The sequence below is a fragment of the Nematolebias whitei genome, chromosome 15 (assembly GCF_014905685.2).
Source record: "Nematolebias whitei isolate Nwh7 chromosome 15, NemWhi1, whole genome shotgun sequence".
NCBI classification, from domain to species: domain Eukaryota; kingdom Metazoa; phylum Chordata; class Actinopteri; order Cyprinodontiformes; family Rivulidae; genus Nematolebias; species Nematolebias whitei.
The window spans coordinates 30013404-30029631 of NC_056512.1; the positions used below are offsets into that span (position 1 = coordinate 30013404).

The following is a 16228-nucleotide window of genomic DNA, read 5'->3' on the forward strand; positions in this document are numbered from 1 at the left end:
TACAGTGGATGGATGGATGGATGGATGATACAGTGGATGGATGGATGATACAGTGGATGGATGAATGGATGGATGGATGATACAGCGGATGGATTGATACTGGTCATAAAATTAGAATATCATGTAAAAATGTATTTATTTCATTAATTCCATTAAAAAAGTGAAACTTGTATATTATATTCATTCATTACACACAGACTGATATATTTCAAATGTTTATTGCTTTTAATGTTGATGATTATAACTGACAACTAATGAAAACCCCAAATTCATTATTTCAGAAAATTAGAATATTACTTAAGACCAATAAAAAAGATTTAGAAATGATGGCCAACAGAAAAGTCTGAACTTGAAAAGTCTGAACATTTACAGCACTCAGTACTTAGTTGGGACTCCTTTAGCCTGGATTACTGCAGCAATGCAGCGTGGCATGGAGTCAATCAGTCTGTGGCACTGCTCAGGTGTTATGAGAGCCCAGGTTGCTCTGATAGTGGCCTTCGGCTCTTCTGAATTGTTGGGTCTGGTGTATCACATCTTCCTCTTCACAATACCTCAGATTTTCTATGGGGTTAAGGTCAGGCGAGTTTGCTGGCCAATTAAGAACAGGGATTCCATGATCCTTAAACCAGGTAACTTTGGCACTGTGTGCAGGTGCAAGTCCTGTTGGAAAATTAAATCTGCATCTCCATAAAGTTGGTCAACAGCAGGAAGCATGAAGTGCTCTAAAACTTCCTGGTAGACAGCTGCGTTGACCTTGGACTTCAGAAAACAGAGTGGACCAACACCAGCAGATGACATAGCACCTCAAACCATCACTGACTGTGGAAACTTGACACCGGACCTCAAGCAACGCAGATTCTGTGCCTCTCCTTTCTTCCTCCCGACTCTGGGACCTTGCGTTCCAAAGGAAATGCAAAATTGACTTTCATCAGAGAACACAATTTTGGACCACTCAGCACCAGTCCCAGGCGAGACGCTTCTGATGCTGTCTCTTGTTCAAAAGTGACTTGACACAAGGAATGCAACAGCTGAAACCCATGTCTTGCATACATCTGTGCGTGGTGGTTCTTGAAGCACTGACTCCAGCTGCTGTCCACTCTTTGTGAATCTCCCCCACATTTTGGAATGGGTTTGGTTTTACCATCCTCTCCAGTGTGCGGTTATCCCTATTGCTTGTACACTTTTTATCTACCACATCGTTTCCTTCCCCTCACCTCTCTATTAATGTGCTTGGACACAGAGCTCTGTGAACAGCCAGCCTCTTTAGTAATGACCTTTTGTGTCTTGCCCTCCTTGTGCAAAGTGTCAATGGTCGTCTTTAGGACAACTGTCACGTCAGCAGTCTTCCCCGTGATTGTGTAGCCTACAGAACTAGACTGAGACCATTTAAAGGCCTTTGCAGGTGTTTTGAGTTAATTGGCAGATTAGAGTGTGGCACCAGGTGTCTTCAATGTTGAACCTGTTCACAATATTTTAATTTTCTGAGATACTTAATTTAGGGTTTTCATTAGTTATCTGTTATAATCATCAACATTAAAATAAATAAACATTTGAAATATATCAGTCTGTGTGTAATGAATGAATATAATATACAAGTTTCACTTTTTGAATGGAATTACTGAAATCAATTTTTTTATGATATTGTAATTTTATGACGTGTTTGTGTGTGTGTCTCTCGTGTTTTTGTTTTTTTCTGTTTAAAATTTGACACAATGTACAGGATTAAGAGTTTCAGTTTATCCTTGGTGCATTATAGGTTAAAAAGAAAGCACAGTTGTTGTCAGTGACCAAACACCTTGATCTTTTTTCAGCTTTTCACCTTGTTGTAAAAGTTTAACAAAACTAAGTTTCTCAGGCTTCGTTTCTAAGCAATACTGTGTGTGTTCATGAATAAATTACCAACTGTTTCTGAGAAACTCAAAATTCATCTAAGCTAACTGGTGGATGTTCTGTCCTTTGGGTCATGAATCTGAACTGTCTAGCAGTGGGATTTCCTTTAAAATACACGATGAAAGCAAAAGCTGCCTCATTTTACAACAAAATCAATAATTCAGGAGCCCCTTCGCCTTCACTGTTGTCCTGAGAAATCTGCCAGAGGAGGCTGACTCCATATGAACCACTGGCTCGTTTCCTCCACCGCTTCACTGTCACCTTTCAGAAATTGTGCCATACGGTTAGAAAACTCACCACCGTGTATTGCATTTCCTCGTCCTCAGCACGGATCGGAAAATTAAAACCCACAACACAAAACCGCTGCTCACACCTGCAGTCTTTTTGTCTCTTCTCTCTTATCTTTGCTCTCGTTCCGACTTTGTCTCAGTTGATCTTCCGCATTCCTCCTTGTCAGCTGTGATTCTCTCAGTGATGCAATTCTTTTTTTTTTGTCTTTTCTTGAGTGGATGCTCCCTCCTCGACACACAGCTCATAGCTGCTGCCGACAGTTAGCTGCTGGTGCCTGAGACGTGCAGACATACAGACACAGAATCATGCAAATGCTTCTTCTCTACCAAAACAGCTCCATTTCATACTCACTTTGAAGCTTCCATGCTGGAAGAAATGATGAACTGCTGCCTGAGGTGAGCACTGAAACGCTTGTTTTCAGCCTTTTTTTGTGTGGGGGAAGCAGAATGTAACCGGTTTTGAAGTTTGCTGTCATGGCTGTGAAACGTGTCTGTTTTATAGTTGAGATGTTTTTACAATACTGTAGCAGATTTGGTCATTTAGCATTCTTTTAGTTCTTTGTTTTTTTTTGGTAGATAATCTGTTTTTTCTTCAACTTAAGGACACAAGCTCCTACAGCTCTTTGATGTGACTGTCTTATTTTTCAAAAAGCTGTCAGTATAAAAAAAAAAAATCTTTGCGTAGAAGTAAATAATGCATAAGCTCGGCTGTCTTTTTGCAGTTTAGGCTGTTAGGAAGTACAAAATGGAGCAGTCTCAATCAGTGTTTTGAAGAAATCATATTGAATAGCTCAAGTTTGCTAATTTAGTTCAGTTGAGCCATGACTTTGAAATAAGCATTGTTGTCCATGTTAATCTGAGGTCTAAGTGTTTTTCATTCCATTGTTTTTGTAGTTAAACAGATTTTATGTATTATTTTTAAAAGCTGACATATGATGAAAGATGTTTCCAGCAGAGCATTTGGAGAATTTGGTTGCTCGTGAGCCATGGGTACTGTGTTGGTGTAAATATTTATTTTTCTTTGATTCTGTCACATGGGATGTCAGGGAACCAGAGGAAAAAAGTGTGAATATACTGTTTTTGTGTATTAATGATTCTTGAAATATGCCTGGAATAAAAGATTGCTCCCACAGCCAGCTGACCTTAAAAAACAAATAAAATACAACTCGGTTAGTTTTATGGATGTGGTAGTAGCTGGAATCAGTTACAACACGTACACTGAACGTGACATTTCATGATCGCGAATCATCGATTTAGCAAAAAAAACCTGCAACATGTTCCTTTTTCTCCGTAAGAAGATCTTGGTCCAACGCTGTAGCATGATAGGCAGCAGCAATATATGTTCAGGGAATTTTAGGTTTTTATTTCCATAGTTTAAATGTTTATCTTTAGGTGAATTGTGAATGAATTATAGTTTTTTGAGATTTGCAAATCATTGCATTTTGTTTTTTGATTTACATTTTACAGAGTCCCAACTTTGTCAGAATTGTATTTTTGCAAGACGTAGACAAAAATCAAAAAAGCTGTCTGTCCATATATATTATGTGATTGCAGCAAAACAAACATTTAACAAACACTTCCAAAGAATGGCAATCGGTAAGGTCACACAATATTAACATGATGTTGTAATATTGCAATTTGGATAACGATTAAAACAGTGTTTCAATAAACCCACATTTTCCTCACTTGTCTTCGTCATCAAGCGTCTCGGTATGTTTCATGTGCTGCAGCATTTTGACCACCATCGTCTAAATGTCCTGGCTTGTGCTGTTTGGATGGCAAATCTATGTTCCACGTGCAGTTTGTCTACAATTCATTTAATATTTTGCTTTATTGAATGGTTGTCTGTCTTGTTATGTCTCGATATGTCCCTGTGATGGACACATGTCCTGTCCCCCGCCTCTTTCACAGCGACTGCTGAGATAGGCACCAGCTCCTGGCCACCCAGAGACATGGGTAAAGAATGTGGCAGTCTTTAGTGACGCACGCGGCACATAAAAGTGAAGACTCTCCAACCGCCTCAGTCTGCAACATGTAGACTGAGGAGCCGACCTTATGAACTTATCAACTTCTTGCTGTTGTATTTTTTTTTTATCATAACCAGCAGGGTCACTCTGCATGTATTTTATTTCTGGGCGTCTTTAAACACATTTTTTCTTATGTTTCTGAATCACTTGTTGGTGTCAAATTCTTAAGTTGGTTGGTGGTGGAACTTGAAGCTTTCACAAAAGTCTGTGTGGATCACTAGAGGCAGATGCGAAACACCTCTAAGACCTTTTTGGTTCGTTGCTCTTATCATTTAGGTCAAATTTTAATCGACTTTTACACTTAAGTGACAGAGTTTTTGTGAATGGACTATAAATACTTGAAATAATCAAAGACTCAATTTAAACACATTAGCTTTATCTTTAATGCCAGGCTCTCAAACTGACATTTTTGGTCAAACTTTGACTAAATTGTTAAACGTGATCTCACTTATTCTACTGAGCTCTCACACAATATGTTAATGCTTAAAGTATGTGTTTGTATGACTCTCAGCTACTTCAGTGCCAAAATTTAGCTCAATGTCTGTAAAACGGATGAAGTCGGCATCATTGTCGAGCAGTCTAAGGTTGGTTAGGTGTGGCAGCCATCTTGAACTGGGTTGACTTGGGTTGATCTCGTGAGTTTCACTAAAATCCCTCCTGTAGTTTGAGATATTTTGCTAACAGACAAAGCCAACATTATTGGCCACATATACCTGGTATTAGGGCTGGACGATGTGGCCAAAACTTTTATTACGATATACTTCTTAATTTCGGTCGATACCGATATAATTCTGATATCGATATAAACAATATAAAAGCCTCAGAAAAACTGTACAAATAAATTAATGTTAACGTTTTAAACGTTGGGACACATTGGCTCAAACTTTTATTGTGCTTCATCTTCTAACTCTCAGCATATTCTATTGAGTGGAACAAGTTAGATGTGTTCCCACCGCTAGTTGAAACGACTCTCCGTCACATTTTGCAACACAGTGAAACCTGCAGTTTATCAAATCTTAGATAGCCGAACCACTTCTACACCGCTGAATTAGTCTTTCCTCTCTTATCAGTTATGTCATCTGCTTTCTCTTCGCTTGTGAAAGCTTGTTCAGTCACATTTTGACGGTCATGGGAACTCATTTTGAAGCGAAAACATACAGCGCGTTGGAGATTAGCCTAGCCTAGCCTGCTACCGTTGACTCCTTCTGGACTCGAGCTCTGCGTAACAAATACGTCACCACACACTTACATAGTTATGTGTCGCGGCTTTTTCTGTTTGGGTTGAAACTGGACAGAAAAAGAAATGTGTCAGTGAAACGCTGTAATCATATTGAAATATCGAAAAATCGAAAAGAAAAATATATCGTGATATATATCGATATTGAATTATTGTCCAGTCCTACCCGATTTTATATATGTATATATATAAATATGTATGTATACACACAAACCGGATTCCAAAACAGTTGGGACACTAAACAAATTGTGAATAATAACTGAATGCAATGATGTGGAGGAGCCAAAATCTAATATTTTATTCAGAATAGAACACAAATCACAGATCAAAAGTTTAAACTGAGAGAATGTATCATTTTAAGGGAAAAATCTGTTGTTTCCAAATTTCATGGCATCAACAAATCCCAAAAAAGTTGGGACAGGTCCATTTTTACCACTGTGTGGCATCCCCCCTTCTTCTTACAACACTCAACAGACGTCTGGGGACAGAAGAGACCAGTTTCTCAAGTTTAGAAATAGGAATGCTCTCCCATTCATGTCTAATACAGGCCTCTAACTGTTCAATCGTCTTGGGCCTTCTTTGTCGCACCTTCCTCTTTATGATATCTTTTCTTCCTCTACTTCCTCAGACGGCTGAGGCGAGCTGGTCTGGGAAGCTCAGTCCTCACCTCCTTCTACAGGTGTGCAGTGGAGAGCATCCTGTGCTCGAGCATCAATGTGTGGCATGGAGGCTGCACAGCTGCAGAAAGAAAAGCTTTGCAGAGAGTGGTGAAGGCTGCACAGAAATCTGTTGGAGTCAGTCTCCCCACCATCACAGACATCTACACCTCCAGATGCAGGAAGAGGGCTACCTGCATCATGAAGGACCCCACCCACCCAGCACACACACTTTTTGCCCCACTCCCCTCAGGAAGGAGGTTAAGGAGCATTAAGTGTAGAACCACTAGACTGAGGAACAGCTTCTACCCTGAGGCTGTTAGACTCATGAATCTCTAACTAGAATAATCACTGTGAAAAACCATATCATGTTGCTGCTGATCTGTTTCATGTTGCTGCTGATCTGTTTCAATGTTGATGTGTTCATGCGTGCACATCTGCTCACACAGACTCATGTTCATGTTTGTGCTGATGTTCAATGTTTTATGTTATGAGTGCTTAGTGTATATTTAGTTGATGTTTTTCTTAGTTCATATCTTAGATGTTATTACTGTTTTTCTTATACATTTTATTGTTGGATGTAACTGGGACCCTGTGTACATAATTTCGCTCCACCACATGTACCACATGAGGTGCGAATGACAATAAAGAAACTCTGACTCTGACTCTGACTGACTCTGATGATGCGCCAAATGTTCTCTATAAGTGAAAGATCTGGACTGCAGGCTGGCCATTTCAGTACCCAGATCCTTCTCCTACATAGCCATGATGTTGTGATTGCTGCAGAATGTGGTCTGGCATTATCGTGTTGAAAAATGCAGGGTCTTCCCTGAAAGAGATGATGTCTAGATGGGAGCATATGTTGTTCTAGAACCTGAACATAGTTCTCTGCATTAATGGTGCCTTTCCAGACATGCAAGCTGCCCATGCCACAAGCGCTCATGCAACTCCATACCATCAGTGATGCAGGCTTCTGAACGGAGCGTTGATAACAACTTGGGCTATCCTTGTCCTCTCTGGTCCGGATGACATGGTGTCCCAGTGTTCCATAAAGAACTTCAAATCGTGACTCATCTGACCACAGAACAGTCTTCCATTTTGCCACACTCCATTTTAAATGACCCCTGGCCCAGTGCAAACGTCTGAGCTTGTGGAGCTTGCTTAGAAAAGGCTTCCTTTTTGCACTGTAGAGTTTCAGCTGGCAACAGCGGATGGCACGGTGGATTGTGTTCACTGACAATGCTTTCTGGAAGTATTCCTGAGCCCATTCTGTTATTTCCTTGACAGTGGCATTCCTGTTTGAGGTGCAGTGACGTTTAAGGGCCCAGAGATCACGAGCATCCAGTAGAGTTGTACGGCCTTGACCCTTACGCACAGCGATTGTTCCAGATTCTCTGAATCTTTTGATGATGTTATGCACGGTTGATGATGATAACTTAAAAGTCTTTGCTATTTTACGCTGGGTAACACCATTCTGGTATTGCTGCACTATCTTTCTGCGCACCAATGGTGGAATTGGTGATCCTCTTACCATCTTGACTTCTGAGAGACACTGACACTCTGAGAAGCTCTTTTTATACCCAATCATGTTGTCAATTGACCTAATTAGTGTTAATTGGTCTTCCAGCTGTTCGTTATATGCTCAATTTCCTTTTTCCAGCCACTTATTGCTACTTGTCCCAACTTTTTTGGGATTTGTTGACACTGTGAAATTTTGAATCTTTAATTTACATTTACTCAGATTAAACTTTTGATCTGTCATCTGTTATATTACGAATAAAATATTGACATTTGCCATCTCCACATCATTGCATTCCGTTTTTATTCACAATTTGTTTAGTGTCCCAACTTTTTTGGAATCCGTTTTGTAACTATATATATATATATATATATATATATATATATATATATATATATAATTCTCATGGGGTTTGGATAATTTGTTGATTTGTCAGATAGAAACAAAGCTGTCAGCTCCTGCAGGTCTGTGGTTTCCTGCATGGATCCAGTCGTCAAGCTGACCTGACTATGAAACTCCTCTGAGACTCTCCTCTCTTTTTCCACTCATCTCCTCTCTCCCTCCTCACTTTCTCCTCTGTTCTTCTCATTCTTTCCTTCCTCCTCTGAGAAAGCAGAAGATTTGTCACTCACTACCTCTGACTGCTGAATGACGGTGGTCAGGATCATCTTCCAGCTGTGAGCAGGAAGACCAGTTTGTTGACGCTGACTTTTTGCCTCTCCGGTAAAACAATTTAAAAATGGGAGCATGTACGGAGGAAGAAGAGCTGACGATGATGCACAAGGATGCCAGGGAGGTGTGGAGAGATGTAAACCACAGCCACTCTTTCAGTTTGCTCCCTCCTTCTGATTCATTTACTCCCTTTTTTCGTTTGCCTGCTTTCTGAGGCTGCAGCTATTGCTGTTGAAGATCCAGGACACCTTCCTGTTCTTCCTTCTTTGCTTTTCTCCTTTGCTTGGAAAAAGTTGTTTGAACTACATGGAGACTTTTGGTGACAGACATGTTTGCGTTGCTAAACTGAGCTGAAAGTCTTCCTTTAAAGCCTCGAAGAGCCATGGGAAGAGATAGGAGTGTTTCCAGACGCTTTCGGTATGACTTTCCTTTGATTTAGGTAAAGTTGGCTGCGTTTTTATATTGTTAGTTGTAGATTTTATGTGATGTAACACAGCTGTATACTGTTGTGGAACTGCCTTTCTCTAAAAAAAAAAAAAAAAAACTCTAAATTTAATTCAGCATGTTAAACAGATTAAATCTTGCTCTAAAAATCTACCAGAACTCCACCCTTTAGATTTCACTCCTGCGTGTCTTTGTGTTTGCACATTCATGCTTGGCCCAGCCGTCAGACTGGCCGATCAGAAGTGGGTCTAATAATAACGGGCCTTGCTACGAGTTTCCCAGTTGATTGCAGTTGTCATTCATCCCTCTGTGTATTGGGTCCCTGATCCACCCCTCCCTCAGACCCAGTTAGAGTTCTCTTTCCATCCTTCTAATTAAGGACATCAGAAAACCTACATCCAACTTCAATGAGGAAAGCAACTTATTATCTGGATTAGTTTGCAAATAGAAATATTGGTTGTGGAGGTGGAGGAAGTTTAGGTTAAGGAAGAGTTTGTGCACGATGTGTGACCTTGTACAATTTGTCCAAGCAGCTATGAGGATGCACGAGCGTATTTCAGGAAAGTTTTCTGGCCTACATAAGCCACAGACAACACAGCTTCATTCCCAGCATGACCCTGGCCTAGAAAGAGTTTCACTTTTCTACTTTCTCTTGTTTTTCTACTTGCATGACTCCTACATCGTCACTTTTACGCTTTTCTTATCCCATTGACTCATGTCTTCTGCTCATATGTTGTGTTTTACTTGATCCTGACTGTGTGTCTAAATGTGGCTTTTTAGGAGCTATAGTGATAAAACATTATCTTAAGGTACTGTAGCAGCACGGAGCAGCCTGGTGTTCCAGATGGCCACCCCTCAGGCATTCAGGGAAGTGTGGAAGCACTTAATCACTGTCACCTGTACATACCAGGTACACACCAGCTCCCTTGGATTTTAATTTACACAGATCTGCCAGCTGTAAGCACATAGGCGCAGTTTAAAGCAGCTCATGCATGCATTTATTAGGGCTAAACTTCTTCTTCTTTTGGCTTTTCCCTCTTCAGGGGTCGCCACAGCGAGTCATCCTCCTCCATCTCATTCTGTCCTCTGCATCCTCTGTCCTCACTCCAACTACCTTCATGTCCTCTCTAACTGCATCCATATAGATCCTCTTTGTCTTTTTCCTGGCAGCTGCATTTCTAACATCCTTCTACCAATATACCCATGGTCCCTCCTCTTGACCTGTCCAGACCATCTCAGTCTGGCCTCCCTAACTTTATCTCCCAGTTTTTCAACCTGTGCTGTACCTCTGATTATCTCATTCCTATTCTTATCCAGCCTTGTCACTCCTAAGGAGAACCTTAGCATCTTCATTTCTGCCACTTGCAGTTCTTTCTCCTGTCTTTTTGTCAATGCCACTGTCTCCAGACCATACAATATAGCTGGTCTCACCACTGTCTTGTAAACTTTTCATTTGACCTTTGCTGACACCCTTTTGTCACAAATCACTCATGAAACTTTTCTCCATCCACTCCATCCTGCCTGGACTGTCTTTTTCACCTCTTTACCACATTCCCCATTTTCCTGGACAGTGGACCCCAAGTACTTGAAGTCCCGCACCTTTGTGACCTCTGCTCCTTGTAGTCTCACTGTTGCACCGGCCCCCGTCTCATTCACACACATGTACTCTGTCTTACTACGGCTGACTTTCATTCCTCTTCTTTCAACTGCATACCTCCACCTCTCCAAGTTCTCTTCCACCTGTTACCTGTTCTCATACAACCAGTCTCCAGTCTCCCATACAACTCATTGTACGCCTTCTGCTTTGCCTTAGCTACTTCCCTCTTTGCTCTACATCCCATCTCCTTATATTTCTGTCTCCTCTCTTCAGTCCTCTCACTGTCATATTTCTTCTTGGCTAATCTCTTTCTTTGAACGGTGTCCTGCACTTCACTATTCCACCACCAGGTTTCCTTACCATCCATTCTCTGTCCAGATGACACACCAAGTACCTTCCTACCTGTCTCTCTAATTACTGTTGCTGTAGTAGCCCAGTCATTTGGGAGCTCTTTCTTCCTACCCAGAGCCTTTAACAGCTCCTCTCTGAATTTCTCACATTCTTCCTTCTTCATCTTCCACCATTTGGTCTTCTTCTCTGATTTTACTCTTTTTCTCTTCTTCACAACAGTCATTCTACACACAACCATCCAATGCTGTCTGGCCACGCTGTCCCCTGCCACAACCTTACAGTCTCCAATCTCCCTTAGGTTTCCTCTTCTACACAGATTGTAGTCGACATGCGTACTCCTTCCTCCACTTTTATAGGTCACTCTATGTTCCTCCCTCTTTTGGAAATAGGTATTGACTATAGCCATTTCCATTCTCTTGGCAAAATCCACCACCATCTGTCCTTCCTGGTTTCTTTCTTTGACACCAAACCTACCCATCACTTCCTCATCCTCTGTTTCTTTCACCAACATGTCCATTCAGGTCTGCTCCGATCACCACTCTCTCCTCCCTGGGAATACTCTATCACTTGATCCAGATCTTTCCAAAATGTATCTTTCTCCTCCTCATCACATCCAACCTGTGGAGCATAACCACTGATGATGTTTAGCATCAGACCTTCTACTTCTACCTTCAGGCACATCACCCTATCTGACACTCTTCACCTCTACTACATTCTTTGCCAACTCCTCCTTCAGGACCACCCACCCCTACTCCATTTCTCTTTCTATCCACACCATGGTAAAACAGTTTGAACCCTGCTCCAATGCTGCAAGCCTTGCTGCCCTTCCACTTGGTCTCTTGGACACATAAAACATCTACCTTCCTTCTCTGCATCATGTCAGCCAGCTCTCTACCTTTGCCTGTCATTGTCCCCACATTTAGAGTTGAAACCCTCAGTCTTACATTCTTCACTTTCCTCTTCTCCCTCTGTCTCCTGACACGTTTCCCTCCTCGTGGTCTTTGACTAACAGTAGCACAATTTCCGCCGGCACCTTGTTTGTCAACAGCACCGGTGGTGGTCGTTGTTAACCCAAGCCTCAACCGATCCTGTATGGTTTCGCTTTGATGAACTCGCATTATTGTTTTGGCAAAATTATTTTACATCGGATGCCCTTCCTGACACAACCCTCACCATTTACCCGGGCTTGAGACCGGCACAAGAGATACACTGGCTTGTGCTCCTTAGTGGCTGGTTTTTATTAGGGCTGAACGATTTTAGAAAATATTCTGATTGTAATTTTTTACATCAATATTGCGATTTAATATGCAATTATTTTTCAATATCTTCTTCTCATGTATTTTTCAACCAACACAAGCAATAAATCTGTTTCAGTTGCAAAAAAACTCCACTGTTTTCAGCTCCACGGCAGCTCTGTTTCTGCATTTTTTTAAAGCTCCGGGATAGCAACTTGGCTAAAATGTGTGAACAAGGGCATTCTATACCGCTAATCCACTGTGTTCACCAAAGCCGTAAACCCAGGCTTGGTCACTACATTAATGGGCGTCATGCATTTTGCTATGAACTCCATTATTGCTCAAGTTATTTCCATGTGCCGTTTTGAATTATGTTCATACGAAGTAATACCTCGAACAATTCTGTCAGTGATCCCTGTTGGCTGGTACTTTGCTTACTTTAAGTTGAAGCACTGGTCATTGGCATTCTAGCCATGCAACTATCGAAAATGGCTTTGTGGTGTTTTTTAAGTGTTGATAAAGATTTGTGGTGTTTCCTCGAGAGGTAGCAACAGCAGCAAGGCAGGTTCTGCACAATACATGTCGTTGTGCAGCGTCTTCTTTTTTATAGCCAAAATAATTCCAAACAACGGACATGCTGCCTCTTTGGTACCAGACTTTCAGATGTATCAATTTCTGTCGAGACTGACGCCATTGTACAACCAGTTAAAGCGCGGTGTTGACTCCTCCCACTCCCTGCTCCGCTCACTCGCAAGTCACATAACCAGATCACGTGAACAGTCAGCCTTTGCGTTTAGAAAATCTCATTTTATCATATTGCGATATTATTGCAAATGCAATTAATTGTTCAGCCCTAGCATTTATATATGAGGTGCCGTGTAGGACATAATCAGTATTGTCTCTCACACACACTAGTATTTATACATTGTTTGACCAACACAATAGTACAACACCTTTACTGCTGTAGGTGACTGAGTTACTTGAGTTTTGGGTACAAACTAGGGTTGCTGCTGAATTACTCTAGCAAAATAGTTCCACAACAAAGATAAAACTTTACACTAAAATTGTACTTAAGCATGAAAGTAATAAATCCCATCTTCTGAATTTGGGTTCTGTGGAAAGTATATGAACATATATCCTGATGCATGCTCAATAATCCAGGTAGAAAAATCCAAGAAAGTTCAATCTGGTCCTCTGGACATTCAAAAAAACAAAACAAAGCAAAAAAAATGTAGAAACGTTGTGATCAGTCTTACATTGGGGAAACTAAACAGCCACTGGCCAAAAGGATGGCCCAGCACAGAAGATCAACATCATCAGGCCAGGACTCTGCGGTCTACACTCATCTCCAGGCCAGCGGTCACTCTTTCAGGGATGAAGATGTTCACATCCTGGACAGAGAGGAACGATGGTTTGAGAGAGGAGTAAAGGAGGCCATCTTTGTGAAAAGAAACCGTCCATCATTAAACAGGGGTGGAGGCCTCCGGGTTCAACTGTCCCCCTCTTACAATGCTGTGATTGCTAGTATCACTCAACCCCCTTTGAATAGTAAACAGCCATCAGTGTGCTAATGATCCTTTGTTAGGCTGATGGTCCTTCTTGAGCATGTGATCAGCTGGTTTTGGTTGTCAGCAGCAAAACTGGTTGATCCACTCTGAGAAGGTGCTATTTAAGAGACTGAGCTGAAAACAGCAGCTCAGACTGAGGAAGTCTCTCGGATGAGAGACGAAACGTTTCTACATTTTTTTTGCTTTGTTTTGTTTTTTGTTTTTTTGAATGTCCAGAGGACCAGATTGAACTTTCTTGGATATGAACATGTAGTATTTTACCTGTTAGTTCTTTAAATGACCTCAGTTTCAAGAAATATAGTTTAATTCTGACCCGTGTGATGAGCTAATGGCTAGTCTGAGCATGGCAGAGACCACAGTGTATTTCTGTCTGAAACACAAAGCACTCCAGTCTGAAGTATTCCAAAGATATACGAGCACTATTATACAAATTTAAATTCACCATCAATTTTGCATTATATGCTTATTTACAAAGAAAGTTGAGAGAAAACTGAAGCGGCAGCAGCTAGCCATGGCACTTTTTCTGCAGCTTGAGGAACTTCAAGAAGATATATCAAAATATTTCTGCCATGTGAAGCAAAAAGAGACATGTGAAGGTTTAACACATGATTGTTGGAGTTGGTATTGGCCTTGCTCTGACTAGCCTTTAGCTCATCAGGCAGAGGAAAATTTAACAATTTTTCCCAAAGTGAGATGGTTTAAAAAAGCAATCTACAGCAGGTAAGCTATTTATTATGCATAAACTTTCTACTGAACCTCAATTTAAAATATTTATAATATAATTTATTTGAGAAATAAAATTAAACTTTGTTTTATTGAGCTTCATACCTACAAAGTACCAGGGGCAGGGACTTTCAGCGCAGGTCGTACTCCACAAACACATCTGATGAATCATTTAAACAGGACCGTAATGACAACACGAACAGCTTCAAGAGCTATAAGACTATTTATGATAGGTTTATGAAAGCTGTATTTATTCCTTGTATTTGTTTTTTGTGATAATATGCTGTTTGTGATCATTTCTGAATTAAATTTTTATTTCTGATGATCGTCTTGATCATCATCTGCCTGATGTTTCATCACCCACAGTGAGGTTCAAACACCGACTTTAGAAGTGACTACTCCAAGAGATTGGAGGATGGTGTTTCTTTAACTATTAGTCTAATTTGAATGCAACCTAGGGTTTATTTGGTCAGTGTGAGATGAGCTTTAGTTACCTGCTCTTTATTGTGTTTAGGTGCACAAACTGCTGATCACTTTGGTTTAGTTTAGCCATCTCTAGAGGGGGAAACGGTTTGTTCCCTCAGTTTTCCATTCCACAAAGACTGCTGAGAACCAACCAGTGCTTTGTGCTGTGTATATGGAGGCACACTACAGTGTAACTGGCACATTCTGGAAAGCCAAAATAGTTTTTTTCTCCTCTGCGCAGTGAAAGCACCCAAGAGACGAGAAGGGATACAGTAGATAGACGGCAGGCAGATCAGTTGAGAATTGAAACAGCACAGTTTTAGGATGTAAAGTTAGACGCCTGTGTCCCTGAAAAGGATTTTCAAAAGCATTTATTTAAATCCACCGTCTTTTTCTGGGTCATTTCTGTGTTTTTGTTGTATATTGATTTTTTTTGCTGTTGCAGATAGTTGCCAGAACTGAAACAATGTGCAGCAGACAGCTCAGCTCTGAACATGGATAATGAGAGCAGACATGTCAAGCTTTCCCTGGCAGATGTCGGGGCTGAGCTTTAGTCCCACAGAATAAAACTTTTTCTCCGTTTCATTTGTCTGCTGGTGTTTGTCATGCAGGGAATAAAGTGTCATTGAAGGCAACATGACTATTTTTACACCAAAGCTCCAAGAGGTTAATTAAATGGATTTGATGCAACATTTGACAAATGTGTTTCAACTAACACTTTTTTTTCTAGTTTCTATTTATATGAACTGGCCTCCACATGTTCCTGAACACAGCCCACCAAATATAGCAAACTGGTGCACGTTCAGTGCATCTCATAGGCTTTTCTTCAGGAGGAACAAAACACTGGGAGTTAATGTTGGGAGGAGAAAGTAGCACAAGCAGGGGGAGTGGAGTGCTTTCTCCCAGAGATGTTTGTTAGCTGCAAGCTGTCCCTGATCCTGAACACACTTCCCTCCAGCTGCTACTATCACACAACAAAGCTCATCTGTTGTCACCCACAAACACTCTCACCACAACAGGCTCAAACGTTGGACTCGTCTCCTCTACATCATCTTCTGAGAGGACATGGACTGAACTGTTTATGAACCAGTTAGGTTGATCTAAAACTAAACTGGATCAGAACAGGAATCTTTTTGTTCGTTGGCAGCTTTGGCCTGTTAAAGATTACGATGTAGAAACTGCTTGATCTTGGATTTGTTTGCCAGGATCTTCATTCCCAAGAAGCACCGGGAGCGTTTCGACGAGGTGGTTTCTCAGAGCTTGATGAGCCGACTGAAGGGGCGGAGCTTCAGTGACCCCAGCCGCAGCCAATTTCGTCGCAGCCGAAGCGGGGACCACCCGGAACGTCTCCTCGTCTCCACCCGGGCCAGCTCAGTGCCACGCACCCACGCAGAAGAAGGCGTGGCTCCCCCTGCCAGAGGCATGCGCAAGACCACCTCGCTCATCGCTGGCCACTCTGGTGGCACCACCAACTGCAGGTCTGTGTCAAATCTGGTCTATATATATCTATATCTATATATTTATATATATATATATATATATATATATATATAT

General features: G+C 41.2%; 1 protein-coding gene across 1 annotated transcript in view; it reads left to right on the forward strand.

Moving 5' to 3' along the window:
* grid2ipa (glutamate receptor, ionotropic, delta 2 (Grid2) interacting protein, a) overlaps positions 1–16228 on the forward strand; it is a 61081-nt gene that overhangs the window by 4677 nt on the left and 40176 nt on the right. Inside the window, exon 5 of the mRNA XM_037688357.1 lies at positions 15880–16152. Within this exon, the coding sequence (XP_037544285.1) occupies positions 15880–16152 (273 nt within the window). The remainder of the gene's footprint in view (positions 1–15879; positions 16153–16228) is intronic.